This window comes from Protomyctophum parallelum (assembly GCF_964188405.1).
Source record: "Protomyctophum parallelum genome assembly, chromosome: 6".
NCBI classification, from domain to species: Eukaryota; Metazoa; Chordata; class Actinopteri; order Myctophiformes; family Myctophidae; genus Protomyctophum; species Protomyctophum parallelum.
In genome coordinates this window covers 24,835,164-24,853,663 of record NC_139701.1, presented here as the reverse complement: position 1 = coordinate 24,853,663, position 18,500 = coordinate 24,835,164, and the positions used below count along the sequence as shown (strand labels likewise).

At 45.2% G+C, this 18,500-nt stretch overlaps 1 protein-coding gene across 1 annotated transcript in view; it reads left to right on the top strand.

The window, feature by feature from the left end:
• Positions 1-3,276: 3,276 nt before the first annotated feature.
• The window catches only part of LOC310859776 (1-phosphatidylinositol 4,5-bisphosphate phosphodiesterase gamma-1-like), a 34,978-nt gene continuing 19,754 nt past the window's right edge, over positions 3,277-18,500 (top strand). The window contains exons 1-7 of the mRNA XM_083766502.1: positions 3,277-4,642; positions 11,364-11,513; positions 13,177-13,270; positions 14,308-14,355; positions 16,329-16,413; positions 17,078-17,158; positions 17,564-17,598. Of these exons, the coding sequence (XP_083622628.1) occupies positions 4,369-4,642; positions 11,364-11,513; positions 13,177-13,270; positions 14,308-14,355; positions 16,329-16,413; positions 17,078-17,158; positions 17,564-17,598 (767 nt within the window). The 5' untranslated portion in view covers positions 3,277-4,368. The remainder of the gene's footprint in view (positions 4,643-11,363; positions 11,514-13,176; positions 13,271-14,307; positions 14,356-16,328; positions 16,414-17,077; positions 17,159-17,563; positions 17,599-18,500) is intronic.

Below are 18,500 nucleotides of genomic sequence, written 5' to 3'. Positions count from 1 at the left end.
CTTGCCCAGGGTGAGGAAGGTGAGAGGAATTGTAGCCTCACGATTTTGCTTATTCCTTCTAAATCTCTGTATTTAAAATATCGCTCTCTCAGCGAATCTCTTAGTTACATCAACATTGTACTTTGTCAGTAGTTTGTTTGTGCCTACATATTACGATTACACGGAACGCTTTTTATTCAGGTATAATTGGCCTAATAATGACTTATTTAGGACCTAGTTAAGCGAGTTAATCATAATAACAGTATGTGATTCTTATTGTGTTGTTGTTTGGGTTACATTTCTTTAAACCTGGTGCAGGTGAAAGTAAAACTACAATAGGTTTTTGCTGTCTCGTCATGTTGTGTCTATCTGTCAACTCACTCCCTGTGCATTCTGAATTCAGCACGCTCTGATAGACATGTCAAAGAATTATCCTCTCCACCAGCAAGGGGTGCTGGAGCACCCTCCGCACCCCCCTTCCAGCGCTGATGCCTGGCTTGCACACACACACACACACGCACGCCTGGAAGCCAAGATCTCTCTCTCTCTCTTCACTTTCATTAAATAACTGTCTTTCTCCACACGCGCACGTGCGCACACAACATTATTCGAGTGAAATGCATAACGCCAATATTGGGCTAATATAGGCTACCAATATGTGGGTAGCCTACAGGGTTTTACCCACGGAATGAATATATATATATATATATTCATCTATACCAGGGCTGCCCACACTTTTTTTTTTACTTCAGAGCTACTTTCAAAACAACCAGCTCATATACCCACCAAATAAAACTATCATCCCATTGCAGAAAATAGTTAAAAAATGTAATTGAGGCTACATACAGTGGTGTTCCCTTCGTCTGTACCAGGCTGACTTCTATAGGTTTTGAAAGGTACGTTTCTTTTTTTTTTCTTTTCTTTTTTTTTATTTACCCAGGGAAGTAGCTGAGCACAGGTGCTCATTTTCAGCAACGCCCTGCACATCGAAACACACACACACACACACACACACACACACACACAAAATGTCATGTCAAAGGTACCTCTGGAAGCCACACCTCTGATTGGTCGGGTTTAGTCTTAAGGGGTGTGTTTTTTTCACCCACTGTGTAATACAATGAATGGACGGTAGGTGGCAGTAGTACAGAGGCCAGAGAAACTATAAGACAAACGCACATGGAATGGGAAATAGAGGGGGGGAAATGGAAATGGTAGGGTTTTTATTTTTGGTATTTGACTTTCTACTGATGATTGTACGCAACAACAACTATTGCATTGTGTGTTTGAGCTGACAGGCCCTTTTTTATGTCAATCAATCAAGTCATCTCAGGTCATCTCAAGCGGCAGATGCAAAAATAGTTTTTTATATTAAAATGATATATATTTTTAGGGCCATGTCATGTGCTCTACCTGCAAAGCCTTTGTGATCTATAACTTTTGGGCACCGCTTAACGTCAGATCAGGGGTTTTGTCGGCCAGCGCCAAAAATGCTCCCCGACAGCATAATCGGAGCAAATACCGGGCAGTGTGTATGAGCCATAACGTGTTGACTACACTACACTAATAAGGAGTCGGGACACATAATAATAACTAATAACCCATCCGTTACTACATGTGGAGTCAACTCCCGCAATTTCCTTCTTCCCATAGTGCGCGGCAACGTAACTCTGGGATTAGCGGCCGCAAAGCGGCCGCGAAATTCTAGTATATATATATATATATATATATTCTTTTTTTTACAATTTTGGGTTTTTGTGTGTGTGTGTGTATGTATATATTACACACACATGCACGCACACACACACACACAAACATGTTTACTCATATATAATGACATTTCACAATATGCCCCAAATAATAGGCTTTTGCTGCGACCGAAGGTCACAGTTAACTATAGACTCGTGCATTTCCCGTAAGTTAGTGTTTTGGTCGGGCACGTGAAATCACGTGACATCATCAGGGATGATCCTCTTCGGATCAAATAGTAATCTCAGCAAGGCAGATGGCTTCTTGGTTAGAGTGGGTGACAATATTATCACACGAAAAGATCAAATTACCTACCTAGGTTCCATCCTGGAGGCTCCAGACCTCCCAAAACAAACTGGTCAGGCTCCTACTTGGCCTCACCCCCCGAACCCACCTCACCCCTGCCCACTTTGACAGGCTGGGATGGCTTAGGGTCGACGACAGAGTACAGCATCTTGCAATGGGTCTGGTCCACAAGATTCGATACACCACCAAGATACCCATGTACCTGTCTAAATACTTCCTTAATGTAAACGAAGTCCACACCCACAACACCAGAGGGAGTGCAACAAACCATGTACAACCCAGATTCGGCACAAACAAGGGACTAAATTATTTTCGCTCCTATGCCACAAAAATGTGGAACGCCCTACCAACAGTCATTAAGACATGTGAATCCCTTGACTCCTTCAAAACCGCTCTCAAAGGGCACCTACGGATGGCTGCAATTCGAAACTGGCCTCTGTAAAATCTGTATCCCCCACCCCCCCCCCCCCACCCCCATTTCCCCTCATATAATGTATCTTTTCCCTTTTTTGCTTCCTATATGATGAATTCCTGTTCTGTTCTTTAGCTACATAGAAATGTCTATTTGTATGTCTCTAAATGTTTGTATGTCTCTAAATGTTTTGATGAATTGAACAATGTGGACCCTGTTGTAAACAAGTGTAATGCTTAATTGGGTCGTCCACTCACAGTTAACAGTCTTTGTATTGAGTTTGTGCTTAAAATGTACTGTAAATTCTACAAACTGTTAATAAATATTTCAATCAATCAATCAATCAATGGAGCATGTGACAACACGTGACATCATCAAATTGTCATCAAAATTAAGCCCATATATGGAGATCCCTGATGTCATCAATATTGGCCAGCATCTCTACATCTGACCTCAAACCCTTAGATCTCCATATATGGAGCTGACCTGTTCTGACATTCCATATGTTCCTTCCCCGTCCATCCTTCCTCTTGTGTGTCTCGTGTGTGTGTGTGTGTGTGTGTGTGTGTGTGTGTGTGTGTGTGTGTGTGTGTGTGTGTGTGTGTGTGTGTGTGTGTGTGTGTGTGTGTGTGTGTGTGTGTGTGTGTGTGTGCGCGTGTGTGTGTGCGTTTTGGGGGGCGTTGGGGACGGACTTCAACTTCCACTACCGGCTGCAGCTTTCATCGAGGCCCGTGGAGGTCGCTATTTACTCGTCGTCGGCCATCCCTCCTCAGGCTCCTCTGTTCTCAGCAGTTCCCTCCTCCACTCATCATTCCTACAGCGAGAGAGAGGGGAGGATCACAGAGAGAGAGACAGAGAGAGAGGAGAGAGAGAGATCTGCTCAAGCTTTTCCGGTCTGCTAGCCCTAGTTTCCTCTCAGGACCTTCAGGCTCTCGAGCAGGGGGAAGCGCAGGCTGGCAGCCCAGGCGAGGATTCGCGGCTTGAGATATTGGGTGATGAACGCGGCATATTAATCCGGTGTTCTCACACCGAGCTGTTACTCCGGGCTGTATGCATCCTGTCGGCGGCGTGTGCTTGGGAATGTATCCGTACTAGACCGTAGCCTACTAGACCGGGATGGTTCGACCGGTGGGAACGCACAGGGCTCCGCCGCACCGGGCTCTCCCATCCACCAGACCGGGCTCACCGCGAAGCCAGCGAGCGCCTGTCGGTACACTTCCATAACACCACAGCTGCTCCATTGCACACACCTTCGCCGTTACAATCGGGTGCTCGTCCGACTCGTTATTACATAACACTTGTCTTTCATTGACTTCATCTCCCGGCGAGGGAACAGAGCAGAGGGATTTATATGGTGGGTGTTCGTCCCGTGGTGTAGTCTACACCAGGCTGAGGAGGTTGGTGGTGGTGTATCAGCAGACATCGGCCTGGGCCAGACTGGACTAGCAGCTGGTTGTCATGGACTGAATGACCAAGGGCCAGCAGGGCAGAAGGGTAGAAACCTAAATTCAGCGGTGATGAGAAGACCAACTCCCCCTCCAAGTGGATCACGTCGTTGGTGTGCTGCCAGAAGCATCTGGAAAGGATAACACGGGGATACACTTCCCCCAGAAGACTGGAGAAGAATTCACATCTCAAGACAACCTAAGCTTTTACATTTTATGGCTGCTGACTTATGTATTTTACTGTGCAATTGCATGGTTTTAACTATACTACTGGCACACAAACTGGGCTGCTTGCCACTGTGGCATAATTTGAGGTCATGATCAGATTACTTGGCACCAATAGTGACTTTGGGATGTTGCATAAATCTTGCCCACAGTGCATACGTTGCCCAATGCTCAACAGTTAAATGACCGCCATCCTTTCCTGAACACCTGAACAAAACGCCAATTCTGTGAGGCATTCCCTATGCAGTGAAGATGTGTGCTGCCAGGTTTGCTGTGAGCCTCAACAACGGTTGTGCTGAGGAGGCAACAAATGGCCTCGGAGCCATGGGGGGCCTTGCCACAGCCACCCGAATGCTGGACTGGACAGAGGCTGGACCCCGCATCCTCCACAGCCTGGAGATGGGCACGGTGATGACCGTCTTCTACCAGAAGAAGTCCCAGAGGCCTGAGAGAAGAACCTTCCAGATAAGGCAGGATACGCGACAGATAGCGTGGAGCCGCAACCCTGACAAAATTGAGGGCGAGAGTGAGTATAAAACAAATCACATGTTTCCCTACAGTGCACCCCCACATGGCGCACCCGCGCCCCATCATCCCACACCCCCACATGGCACACAGAGCCAAAGGGATAAGCGGCCAGCTGTGGTCTCATGGTTTTGAGCTCATCTCTCCTTACTCAACATTTAGATTTAGTTTCAGTCATAGACATTCTAGTCATAGTTATTGGTTGCATTAGGACACTGATATAACAGAACGTTCTTTAGTAAAATTATTGTCATACATATACATATACATACGATAATGCTGTGTGTTAGGCCTAACATAACACGAGCCTGTGCTTTGAAGGTATGTACAGTATGTGTGTGTGTGTGTGTGTGTGTGCGCGCACACGTGTGTGGTGTACGTGTGGGCTTGTTTGCTTGCGTTGCGTGTCTGTCTTGTTCGCATGTCTGCATTCAGTATGCACACTTAGCATGATGTTGCATCTATCACATGGCAAAGGCCAAGCTACCTTACAGCAGGCAGCCAGCAGCAGTCTCCCCCCAACCCCCCCGCCTGTCACGGTCTCCTCAGCAGCAGACAGACAGATCATGACCTCTGCTTCCTCTGTGTCAGCCTCCTTAGCTGTTTTTTTGAGCCATGCTGGTCTGGTGCACAGTAAGATCCTAAACGAATTCTCTGGATTCTGCTGTGTAGCATGCAATGTGCATACATGCATGCTGGCCATGATCCATGTGGACTTATCACACCACAACAGTTTCCCGTCAGCCCGATGTACCGACAGACTGGCCGAATGTGGCTTTGAGCTCCTGAAAAGACTGGCTGGAGTGGAGTCAAGTGGCGGTGGTGTGATACTTGGAGCTGGAGCCGCGGGCGGCTGTACTGTTTGACATTGTCTTGGTGGAGCAGTGGCGTTCTGTCGATCTGTGTGTCTGTCAGGGGCGTGGAGGCTATTGTGTGGGCCCTGGATTTTGTGGCCCGAGGGAGGGATTGGTAGCTACAATGGCTGTTAATGCAGTGAAAAATCCACTGCACTCACAAACGGCATGATAGGGTTTCCTACCGTCTGCCACATGTTATTCCATCTCCGTGGCTTGGGATGCACATCACCGCCTCAAGGGTGATTTATACTTTGTTGAGAACTGGTGCCGCACACTGAAAATAGCCGATCTGCAAGCTCACAACGCACTGCAGCGTGACATGCTGTGAGCTTGTAAATTGGCTATGTTTGGTGTGCGACATGCAAGCAAGTATAGTACATCAGTCTTGGCCCCTTACTGATGAAGTGTGTGTGTGTGTGTGTGTGTGTGTGTGTGTGTGTGTGGGAGTGGGATATAATATTTTCTTTGACACCTGAGACTGAAATGTACACTTGTTTTCTCAGCTCATCCCATTCCTTCACTTGGTCTGTTTTCTCTCTCTAAGCCTCCCACCCTTCCACCCCCTCGCTCATGCTCAGTAAGAGCTGTGTGGGTGTGTGTGTGTGTGTGTGTGGGGGGGGGGGGGGGGGGTGTAATAGCCACTCCACACATCTAGGCAATGTTTTTGCTTAAGAGCCTAGTCAATTATTTATCTATGATCATAAACCACACAAACCACTTCTAATCAGAGAGAGAGAGAGAGAGTGCACAATCTGTACCCCCCATGTCTCCTTCACAATCTATGTGATAATATTGACGATTAAACTTATCTGCTCCCAATCCCACCCGTTCCCACATTCTCTGCCACTTCCTCCCTTGTGTTCTCCCCTACCAGCCTCTCATCTGCTCTGTCTGTCATTGTCTCTCTGTGTACACTTTAATGCTTCAAGGTTGTGTTGTGTTTTGAGTTTTTGTCCACCAACTTAGTCATATCACACACACACACACACACACACACACACACACACACACACACACACACACACACACACACACACACACACACACACACACACACACACACACACACACACACACACACACACCCTTCCTCTTAGACCTTCCATCCTCCCCCTTCTTTTCCTTCCTTTGTTTTCGGCTGTCTTTTTGCTGTTTATTTTCTTTGTCAGTATAATTTTTTTCCTACTGTTTACTTTAGACTTTCTTCACCGGAACCTTGTGGATAGGCCAGTGCATTGGCTGATCCCGGTATGCAATGCATCAGTAGTCTACACACTCCCTGCGCACACACACACACACACACACACACACACACACACACACACACACACACACACACACACACACCGCTGGCGTTGTTCTCTGAGATGAGCAGCACTTGGGCAAACAGTGAAGGTATCAACCCCCGAGGCACAGGAAGTTCAGGGTTATCAGTGAGCGTCCCACTTCCTGTCTCAGATTGAAGAACCTAGCTCGGGAAAACAAAAGGCTCCGGCGTCTCGAGCAGGGGCCAAAAAGGCAGTGGATGTCTGCACTCTGCATAAGCTTGTACATTATATACATACCTCATTGTAGTAGATATCATGATCAACTGCTATCGACAAATCTATATCCCTGCCCTTCACTAGCCTCAATATTCAACTTCTCAGCTAGCGTTAATATATTAGTTGTTTTCTTAACCTCTTGAGCCCTATGTTATACTTCGTGCCATGTGAGCTTGTAGATCTGATATTTCTGAATTATGATTGTTTAAAAAAAGTGCTTTGAATGACTACAGCCACTGCCACACAGCCATGCTTATTTTATCAAGATTTGAGAATTCTCATTGTTACATCGTGTTTGTCTTTTTTCTTTCTTTCCTTACTTATTGTTTCTTTTCTAGGCTAACGGTAGAAAAGCTGAGATGGTCACAGGCAATGTAGCGGTATCACAGGGGATGGAAAGGTTTGGGGCGGGGGCGGCTATATGTAATTATACCATTATACCATCAACATTAGGGACTCTATTTCTCTATTTGCTTTTCTACCCTTTATTACATCAAATCTGCAAACGGATCCCAGCCATCTGGTGTGCCGTGATGTCACCGGCAGAACAGTTTGTTTTCAAGTACAGCTACACTGTAATTATCAACGCTTGTGGTTGAGGTTAGCGGTGCGCACACTGCTGGGCTACAGGAACATTCAGTGATTTGTACCGCATAACACCACCCTGGCGCCGTGCACTGTGCCGCGGCCCGAAAAAAGAAACAATGGTCTGCGTTGCTGCCTCACTGGCATTCACTTAATAATGGGAGTTAAGTATGCTATACGCTGAGCAGGTACTGACTACAACACAGCATTCCACAGCAGAATCATAACAAGCATAGGTGAAGTTGTGTGCATGGTGTTGGCCTGTGTCCTGTGATGAGTTGGTGTGCAAGACTTAACCGATCTAATCAATTTGGTTGATTTAATGATTTTACACAAAAAAATACAAATAGCAGGCAGACAGCAGATCTACAAGGTCACATTACCTTGCAGTGAACCACGTGAGCTTGTAGATTGGGTATTTTCATTATTTGATTAGCTATTTTCACTATGTTTCCGCAACACCGTTGTGTGAAGAAGAAGTATAATAAAGTAGGGCTTTAAATGATTTTTATTTATATATATATTTTTTTACGCTTCTTGGTTAACTAAAAAATGTTGCGATAGAATAATGTCTAAGAAGAAAATCAACAATCATGTTTGCATTAGACATGTATTCATCACTTATTATCTGTTTTCAGCTAGCCTGGGATGAAAGAAAGATGGATTAGAGTGTGAGTCAGTCTTTTTCTAGTCCTCTCTTATCCCCTTTCTCTAGAACTTTGTGTCTTTGTGGTGTGTTGTATCACTCCCGCAAGCATACGGGGGGGAAAGAGAGGAGTGGGAGTGGTGGTTATCGTGAGAGAAGCGTGACTTTTGGCGGGCATGCCTGTTCACTTTTTATTGTCCCACTTCCAGACTAAATGACAGGAAGCAATAAAGGGTGAGACAAATGCACGCAAAAACAAAATCAGAACTGGTTTTGTTGGGTATTTTTATTCAACTTTAGGAGGATGTCGTGTCAAGTTTATAGCTTGTGGCTTATCCACCGGGAGCATGTGTTTGTGTTGTTTACTCCTCCAAGCGTTTAATTTCTAAGTCCTGCACAAAGGGATTTCTATCCAGTACCTTTCAAGAGAACAATGATCTTTGAATGAAAATTCCCTTTGGCTCTACGTCGACATCAAACGGAGACCAGGCGGTTGCACTCAGTCTGGGCCAAACTCTGTGCTGGGTGTCTCACTGTGTGCTTTGTGAGGTTTGCATCTCGTGTGTGTGTGTGTGTGTGTGTGTGTGTGTGTGTGTGTGTGTGTGTGTGTGTGTGCGTGTCCGTGCGCGCAGACCGGCAATGAGCCGACTCGCAGTAAAAAGAAAAGGGCTAGGGCAGACACATCTCCATCTGAGGATAATCTGGTTCTCTATTAATCCTGTGCCAAAGCTGCCCCCTGTCATCTCGGCACACTTCAGGCCAATATATAAACCAGATTTCTCGTTATCTGCCCGTCCACTGTTTGATACAATCTCATATATAACCTGCTGAGGATGGCTAACTTGTGCCAGATACAGAAAAGTGGAGAGGCTTGGGTAGGGTATTGTTCTCTACAGTACATTGTACTACACTACAGTACACTACACTATACCAGTGGTCGGAGTCGGGACCCCCAGGGCGGGGGTCCCCACATGATGAAAGACCATTACTGCATCAGAAGTAATCAAACTATACTATATAAACTGGTGAAACATTAGCCAAATTCTGAAATAATATAAGAAAGAGGCAAACATTTTCAAAACAGCGGATCTACAAGCTCACAGCTTCGGCTATATTCACAATAATTATCTGTGGAACCGAGTCAAACTAAATTTAATGTCTGAACAACTACAATTCCAAGTGCTTATCAGGGCGGGGGGTCCTCAGTTCATATATGATTATTTTGGGTGGTCACCATTTCAAATATGATTATTTTGGGTGGTCCCCAGTTCAAATATGATTATTTTGGGTGGTCACCAGTTCAAATATGATTATTTTGGTTTTGGGGGGTCCCGACTTCCCAGTTCAAATATGATTATTTTGGGGGGTCACTTCCTGAAAAGGTTGAGATAACTTGAGAACCCCTTCACTACACTATACACTACACACTGACAACAGTAGTGTACACGACTACACTACTGTGGCGGGTGAGGAACTAAACACAGTTGGAGACGGAGAAGGCATATTTTACACAGCGCAATGATGTCCCGTTACAGACCAAAGCCCTGGTCGAAATGAGTACATTAATCAATTGCTTAATGAAACACATAAAAACACTGCAGTGTATAGCCTACAGATCCAGTCCCCGATGGCACGACACATGCACGTTATGAGTATAATTTTTGATTTTACTGTGCAGGCTATAGTTTATGAATTGAACACATTGATAAGGTCCCTGCTGCGTTTCTAATTGCTGCGGTTATACAGCGCAGTGTGAAGGCAAACCGCAGCAAATTAAATATGCAAGAATCCCAACTTCTCCGCCCATTCGCATCGAGTCTACCGAAGTATTAGGTGGGAATGTGACCTGCGTGAGTATATATAATGCACAGTACACAGCAGTAAATATGCTTTTGTGAAAAAGCTAAGAGACCCTTTAGTTCTACCGTTTGGTGCAACCACTCCCTTACGGAACTATGTGTGTGGTTGGGTGGCTGGGTGGCTGGGTGGGTCTGAGCACGAAAACAGCATGTTTTTCACCACCTGTGCACAACCTAACACACACACAAACACAAACACACACGCATATATTAACCGTATATATGATGATTTCGGGTGTGCCGTGACAGTACAGTACAGTAGAGGGCACTAAATGTCGGCCGGGCCTAAAATGTATGCTAATCAGTAGGGCCGGGCCGGGCCTAGGGGTTCCATGAAAAAAATATATATATTTAATTTGTTTATAATAATAAAAATAATAGTTCCGTTATGTCTGTTTGTGTATTTATCTATTATGAAGATGGTGCTGACTGGCGTTTCACTTTTACTCTGTGTAGAGTTCTGCACAAACCCGACAAGGCCCGACCCGTTTTACGGCCCGGTCGCCAAAAGCCTTCTCGCTGTTTGGTCTTTGAGATTATAGAGAAGATAATCTGTTAAGATTAAAATGTCAAAACAGTAACTTTTATTCTTAAAGTTACGTTTGAAAGATTCTCTCTCTCTCTCTCTCTCTCTCTCTCTCTCTCTCTATCCCAGTCCTTTGCTTCTCATCAAATTGTAACATTTTTGGAAGTGAATTGGAAGGAAAGATGTGTGGGCCCCGGTAGGCCTGTGTTTAGTTTATTCACGCCAGAAAATCTCTCTCTCTCTCTCTCTCTCTCTCTCTCTCTCTGTGTCTAGTATACATTTCCGTGTATTTGCTGAAGACATCTGCTAAGCAAGTCAATAGGAATAGGTTTTCTTTGCGGGTGTGTCAGCTGTGTGGTGACACTGCACGAGTCCAGAGTTTACATCATACTCTGTGGTCTGTTAACCCGACATGGCCGGTCTCTATTAAGACTGTACTGTGTGTGTGTGTGTGTGGGTGTGGGTAGCTGCAGCTGAAGAATTCTGCCAGAGAGACCTTCAGCCCGTTGTCCTGAGTGTCTTGCGGCTGACAGCTGATATGTTTATGTGTGCGTGCGCGTGTGCACATACGTGCACAGTTCCTCCTTGGCAGTGAGGTTTCTGCAGGACTACACTATGCATGTACACCATGCTAAAGGCAGATTTATGCCGTGCATATTTGGTACTCATGCAACCCTATCCCTCCTTCCCCTCCTCCTCCTCCAGTTGACATACGGGAGATCAGGGAGCTGCGGTTGGGAAAAGGCTCCCGGGATTTTGAGCGTTATCCGGAGGAGGCTCGTAAACTGGACTCCGCCCTCTGCTTCATTGTGCTCTACGGACTGGAATTTCGCCTCAAGACCCTCAGCGTGGCTGGTCAGTATGTGCACACACTGTGAAATCCTCAAGGGGTGCAACTGGGTTTGAGCTTATCTCGATTTATTCATAAATCTATTTCATTGCAATAATGTATTTGGGGGATTTAACTTTTGCTTGTGATTTTTTGAGTGGTGCAACCACTCCTACAACCAGCTTGCAATGTCCTCGTACTTGTTTGTGTGTCTGTGTGTGTGTCTGTCTCGTACTTGTTTGTGTGTCTGTGTGAGCATGAGTATGTGACTTAATAATAGCAGTAGGGGGCGCCAGAAACAGTGAGAGGGGTAGTGACTCTAATGAGAGAGAGTGAGAGAGAGAGAGAGAGAGAGAGAGAGGGGGGGGGGGGGGGGGGGGGGGAGGGGGAATTGCAACACTCAGTTCACACGTGTGTGATTTTTCTTTTAAATACAGTACTATGAATGAACTTGAAAGTATGTAGCAGTTTACCACCAGCTGGCATCCCAATTTTCTTATTAAAGAAAATAATGAAAATAGACAATCTATATGTTTTTGGATGTCTCCATCCATAAGGCTCACAGGGGAGCAATACAATCATAGAGACCAGTACAAAAGTGTGCTCTGTGGAGCGCAGATATCCACCTGCTGTTGCTTTTTAAACACATGAACTGTATGTTCTTAATTGATACTGTGCTTGAACTTGTATTTCTTGTTGGAATGGGCAGAGTCCGGCATTATCTATCTTCTTTTAGTAGGCTACAGAAGTGTAATACTCCTGGCATGGTGCAGCTGTACTTATATTTGGCCTTTGTTGAGATGGTTTTGTGTTCTGTCTCTCTCTCACAAATGTTCCAACTTCAAGGTTGTGCTTTATTGTTGTTACATCTTGTGTACAGGTACATAAGAGTAAAACTTATGAAACTGTAGAAAGATCTAAAAAATGAAAAGAGAGAGTGGAAAATCATCAGCGCATGTACACGACTACACGTGCATATTATATACTGTATATCTTTCTTCGGTGCTGTCCTTCAAAATGCAAAATGTAACCAGTAATCACCCTAGCTTTAACTGAAGGCATGTCTGTACTGTGCAGTGTCTCTGTCTCTCTGTGTATCTGTGTTGCGAGCCACATGCACACGCATGTGACGCATGTGGCACATGTCAGATGTCACAATGTCTCTGTGTGATGGTGCACGTACCTAAGCATGTCATACCATGGTCGCTACTTGCTATTGTGTGTCTGTGTTTTTGTGTGTAGCATTGGTCACTATTTCTGTCTGAATTGTAAAACTGGTGTTGGAAGAAAATAAGCAGGGTATTCTAAACCTGAGGTAGAGGAAACCACCCGCACAGTTTAGTTTAGTGGCTTGTGAGATTAACCCAGAACACACAGACACAGAGACAGACGGACACACAGGGGTGAAAACAACGTAATATCTTGACCAGCAGAGATAATGACATATTATTTGACCAAATATATGACACAGAGAAGTACAATGTTATCATCATCAATAATCATGATTACAGCATTCAGCAACATAATCTCAGTTGTCATTTCAGTCCTAACAGTGCAGCAAGCAGTGAGTGCATGCAATAACTGTGGCTTGGATGTGAGGCTCAAGAGGGAGGCCGAGTAAGCTTCAGTGCTACTGGTGTCACCCTGAGGTTTAAACGATTATTGCTTATGGTTTACTTTCCCTACTAGCGTTCAGTGAAGAGGAGGTGAACATGTGGATTACCGGTCTCAACTGGCTGATGATGGACACACAGAGAGCCCCAGCACCACAGCAGATAGACAGGTGTGTGTGTGTGTGTGTGTGTGTGTGTGTGTGTGTGTGTGTGTGTGTGTGTGTGTGTGTGTGTGTGTGTGTGTGTGTGTGTGTGTGTGTGTGTGTGTGTGTGTGTGTGTGTGTGTGTGTGTGTGTGTGTGTGTGTGTGTGTGTGTGTGTGTGTGTGTGTGTGTGTGCGCGTGCGCGTGCGCGTGCGCGTGCAGAGAGACAGTTTTATCTCTTTTTCCATCTGGTAAATGTCCTCACAATGATATGAAAATGAATGTAGCTCACTGCAATGCAACTGCCATTTCCCCCATGGTTTCATAGCTGGTATATATTTATGTGACAAATAAATGGCTAAATGATGTCCACCGATTACATTTTCCAAACTGAGCTCAACCCATTTCAATTCAAATAACACATACAATATCACAACAATGGATTGTTTGTTTGAGAGGAACTTGCTTACTGTATATCATACTTGACTTTGCCCGGCCTCAATGAGTGAAAAGTTGATACCCACACAGCTTGAGAAGAGTAGCAAGTTAAAAGTGGGGGTAAGACTTGGTGGTAGGAAGCAAAGACAAATATTTGTTTTGGGACAGAAATATTTACTCGACATGGAGTGGTGTGTGGAGGCAGTGTACAGAGGACAAAATAGAGAGAAGCTGTGACTGTGAGGATGCGTAGGAGAGGAAAAAAATAGATGAGTTTTGTTTTCGGTACAATATGAGGGATTGCTGTTTATAAACTTATTTTTTAAATGGGATACAAAACCAAATTTGTCTGTTTATGAGCGTAAACCTTGGGCGTTTTTCCGGCACACTTTCACAAACACTGCACCGATTTGAAAGCAGTGCTCTGTCAACACTGTCCCCTGTAGACTGTTGCTATTGAATGAAGCCTTTGTGCTACAACAAACTGTGCCACGTCTTTTCCACCACACCAAACTCTTCTTTCATTCTTTGTGTTTCTCTCTCTCCCTCTTCCCCCCCCCCCCCCTCTCTATCTATCTCTCTCTCTCCCCCCCTCTGTTTCCTTCCTTTCCCTCCTGCCTTCTGTAGATGGCTAAGGAAGCAGTTTGAAGTCATGGACAGGAACCACGAGGGCAGGTGGGTAACTTCACTCGTGAAGATGCCGTCATCACCAGATTGTGCCTTTTTACAACAGCAGGTGGAATGCAAGGTGGAATCCAATCCAGATGTCATCAAAGACTGCATCTGACCCCTCCCAGAGACCTGCTCTGACCCCGACTCTGCACCCTCCACACACACAAACACACACACACACACACACACACACACACACACACACACACACACGAACCCGGGCTCCCCCAGAGTTAGTGTCCTTGAGCAAGATACTGAACCCCTAATTGCTCCTCATGTGCTGGTTGGTGCCTTGCATGGTTTCTGCCGCCATCGGTGTATGAATGTGTGTGTGAATGGGTGAATGTAATGCATAATCTATCTAAAGCTATATAAATGCACCATTTACACACACACACACACACACACACACACACACACACACACACACACACACACACACACACACACACACACACACACACACACACACACACACACACACACACACACACACAATCTCTCTCTCTCTCTCTCTCTCTCTCTATTATTTCTCTTTCAGCACCGCTCTCTTATAGAGTACTTTGTTGACTGGGGTCCCACAGGGCTCTGTACTAGGTCCCCTCCTTTTATCCCTCAACACCAAACCTCCCGAAAACCTGATGTTGATCTGCTATTTTCGCCAAACATTTGCCTCTTCTCGCCGAATGTTTGGCTTGTGATGACACGCCCAGAGTAGTGGTCTGGGTGGAAGCGGCTCCAGCAGTGCAAACAGCCTGCCACCGCCTGATAAGGGACCAGGAAGTGATGCGTTGTGATTGGGAGAGGGCAACTTCCTGTCTGCGCAGAAATAATAACAGTAGCTAAAAAATCTGAACGCAGAAATGAGGGCTGGACAGAACGAGGGAGGTACCTGTGAGGGTGGGGGTCCTGGCGGGGTGCCAGAGATGCTCATGGAACAGCCTCTCCTTCCCTACACATAACCGCACAGGTGGAGTTCATCTCTGTCACAGAAAGTTGACTTGCAACATCCGTCCACCTCCTGGGTTTCTCTGCATCTGCTTTTCTCTGCTGCTTTCCTCTGTGCGCGTGCGTGTGCGTGTGCGTGTGCGTGTGTGTGTGTGTGTGTGTGTGTGTGTGTGTGTGTGTGTTTTGTTAATCAGCAAAGTGATTGTCCATGTGGCATTCGTTTACCCTAGAAAGAGGGAGACGGAGGTAAAGGTAAAGACATCAGGGTTGTGCGTGAACAATCTGGGGAGGAAAAGGGAGCAACGGAAGAAACCAAAGATTTCCGAGAGAGAGAGAGAGAGATACCATGCTCTGTTGAAACATTTTATATCGATGGGTTTTCAAAGAAGGATGACTTGTCATCTTTACTGAGGTAGTAGACAACATTGATTTATAGCCAAATGGGCCCTTATCAATCTGTAACGCTTGAGCGTATACAAACGATTTGTACAAATTATACAATTTGTTCACGCTCAGAGTTATGAGGGTCCGTGGCCTATAATGCATAGTTGCATACCAGCCTGGCGGTCCTTGATTTTAAAAACGTTTGAGAAACACTGGTCTAGAGAGGGGCTGAGGATCAATGTACTCAGCTTTATACCTACAGTAAAGGAGATACACCCCACCACCCTCACCCACCCCCTGCTCTCCAGCCATCCTTGTAGAGCCCAAACAATGAATGCCTCACAGAAGGCGTTTCTTTCCTCTCCCTGCTCACTGTGGAACAGTAGAAGCCGAATGGTACTTCCTCTAGCCACGCAGCGCCATCTCCTGGTGAAGAGGAGACATGAAAACAGCTTCCACGCTAGAACCACATTTGTTCTCAAACCAAGAGACAGAGAGAGGGGGGGAGGTTTCCTAATCTGATCCACAGGTTGGGAACCACTGTTCCAGTTAATTCTAGTAGATTGTTCTCATGTACCTCTAAAGTTCTTCCTCTATTGCTCTGTTCTCCCCTCACTGTCTGTTTCTCTCTCTCTCTACTCCAGCATCACAGTGAAGGACGTGAAAGCTCTTCTTCCTCAGGTCAACTACAGAGTCCCCAACACACGCTTTCTCAAAGACAAACTTCAGGTGGGAGCAAAACAACACATCATATATGTTGGCCTTAAAATGCAATATCGGTATCGAACAAAATAAAATATTGGTTTTAGCTGATATTTTATTTTATAATAATTATGTTTGAAGCTGGAAAAGCCTTTGTGATAGTGAAGGCTGCAGATTCAGTGTTTTCTGGGGAAGCTTTCAAAAGAGTCAACAAGTTGGAATACTACATGCATGATGTTTTTTTGTTGGGATATGGGCCAACAACGGTGCATCTGTAGTTTTGGAATAAAGAGGCAATGCTTTTTTGAAATTCTGTGTTTATAGCATACTGTATGCCTTTTTCAGAAAGGACAACATTTGAACTTGTTTTATACAGATATCGGTAAATATCGGTTTTAACCATAACAGCAATGTTGACATTGGTTATCGGTATTGGCCAGAAATGTTACATCGGTCCATCCCTAATTGTAATGAAAGAAAAACATAACTTTGATCATTCTGATGCAACACAAATCTAACTCTGATTACCTCCAATTTAGACAAACCATACACTATTCAGTTCAGTTCAGTTCAGTTATAGAGTGACAAGTGGTGGCATTTTCTTTATAAAATAAAAGTTCCATTGTTTATTGTTGAGTTACCGTATAACAGCAAGTTTTAACATTAACACTTGTACTTCCTGTCTGTGCAGGAAGTGGAGGCCAGGAGTGATCTGTCCTACCCCAACTTTGCACAGCTTTACAGAACACTGATGTTTGACGCACAAAGGAGTGTGAGTATGACTTTGTGTTTACACACACAGGTGCACACTAATAATAGTACTGCAAAAATATACAGTATAATGCACACGGGGTAAGCATTTGCATAATAAAATATCAAAAACGCATAGGAGGAAAACAAGTGTAGCTAAAAATATATATAAAAAGCATTGACAGATTGAGGTGCTCTCAGGTGGTCAGGGAGGTCATTCCAAAGTCGAGTAGCAGCCGAGCGGAAGGCCCAGATACCCATGGTAACCACTCCAACCCCTCACCCCCACCCACCCCTCATGCACACACATGCACGCGCGCTTGTGCACACAAACACGCTCACCCACTCCTTAAGTACGTTTGTGTCACCATTGCTCCCTGTTGCCTCTCTCCTGTCGTCACCTGACTCCTCGCGTCTGCTCCTTCAGATTATCGAGCAGCTGGAACTCTCCTTCCCCCTCAGGTGAGTTTCTCCTCCAGCTGCTGCTGCTCCTTTCAATCACTCTCCCTTGTTTTTGTCCTCCTGTGCGTCAACTTTCTCCTTTGACTTAACTGACACACCATTTCAGTTAACTGACACACCATGCCAGTGAACTGACACACCGTGCCAGTTAACTGACACACCATTTCAGTTAACTGACACACCATGCCAGTTAACTGACACACCGTGCCAGTTAACTGACACACCGTGCCAGTTAACTGACACACCGTGCCAGTTAACTGACACACCGTGCCAGTTAACTGACACACCATGCCAGTTAACTGACACACCATGCCAGTTAACTGACACACCATGCCAGTTAACTGACACACCATGCCAGTTAACTGACACACCATGCCAGTTAACTGACACACCATGCCAGTTAACTGACACACCATGCCAGTTAACTGACACACCATTTCAGTTAACTGACACACCATGCCAGTTAACTGACACACCGTGCCAGTTAACTGACACACCATGCCAGTTAACTGACACACCGTGCCAGTTAACTGACACACCATGCCAGTTAACTGACACACCGTGCCAGTTAACTGACACACCGTGCCAGTTAACTGACACACCATGCCAGTTAACTGACACACCATGCCAGTTAACTGACACACCGTGCCAGTTAACTGACACACCATGCCAGTTAACTGACACACCGTGCCAGTTAACTGACACACCGTGCCAGTTAACCCATTTAGGCCTGACCTCAAAATAATAAAAAAATCTTCTGAATCCTCCAGTTTTCTGAAATAAATATTTTCACGATTTAAAAGAAATAGCAGACCTACAAGCTCGCTATGAGCTTGTAGATCTGCTAAATTATAACAATGTTTAAAACACCAAAAGAGGTTCCCGCCGAAAATGGGTTAACT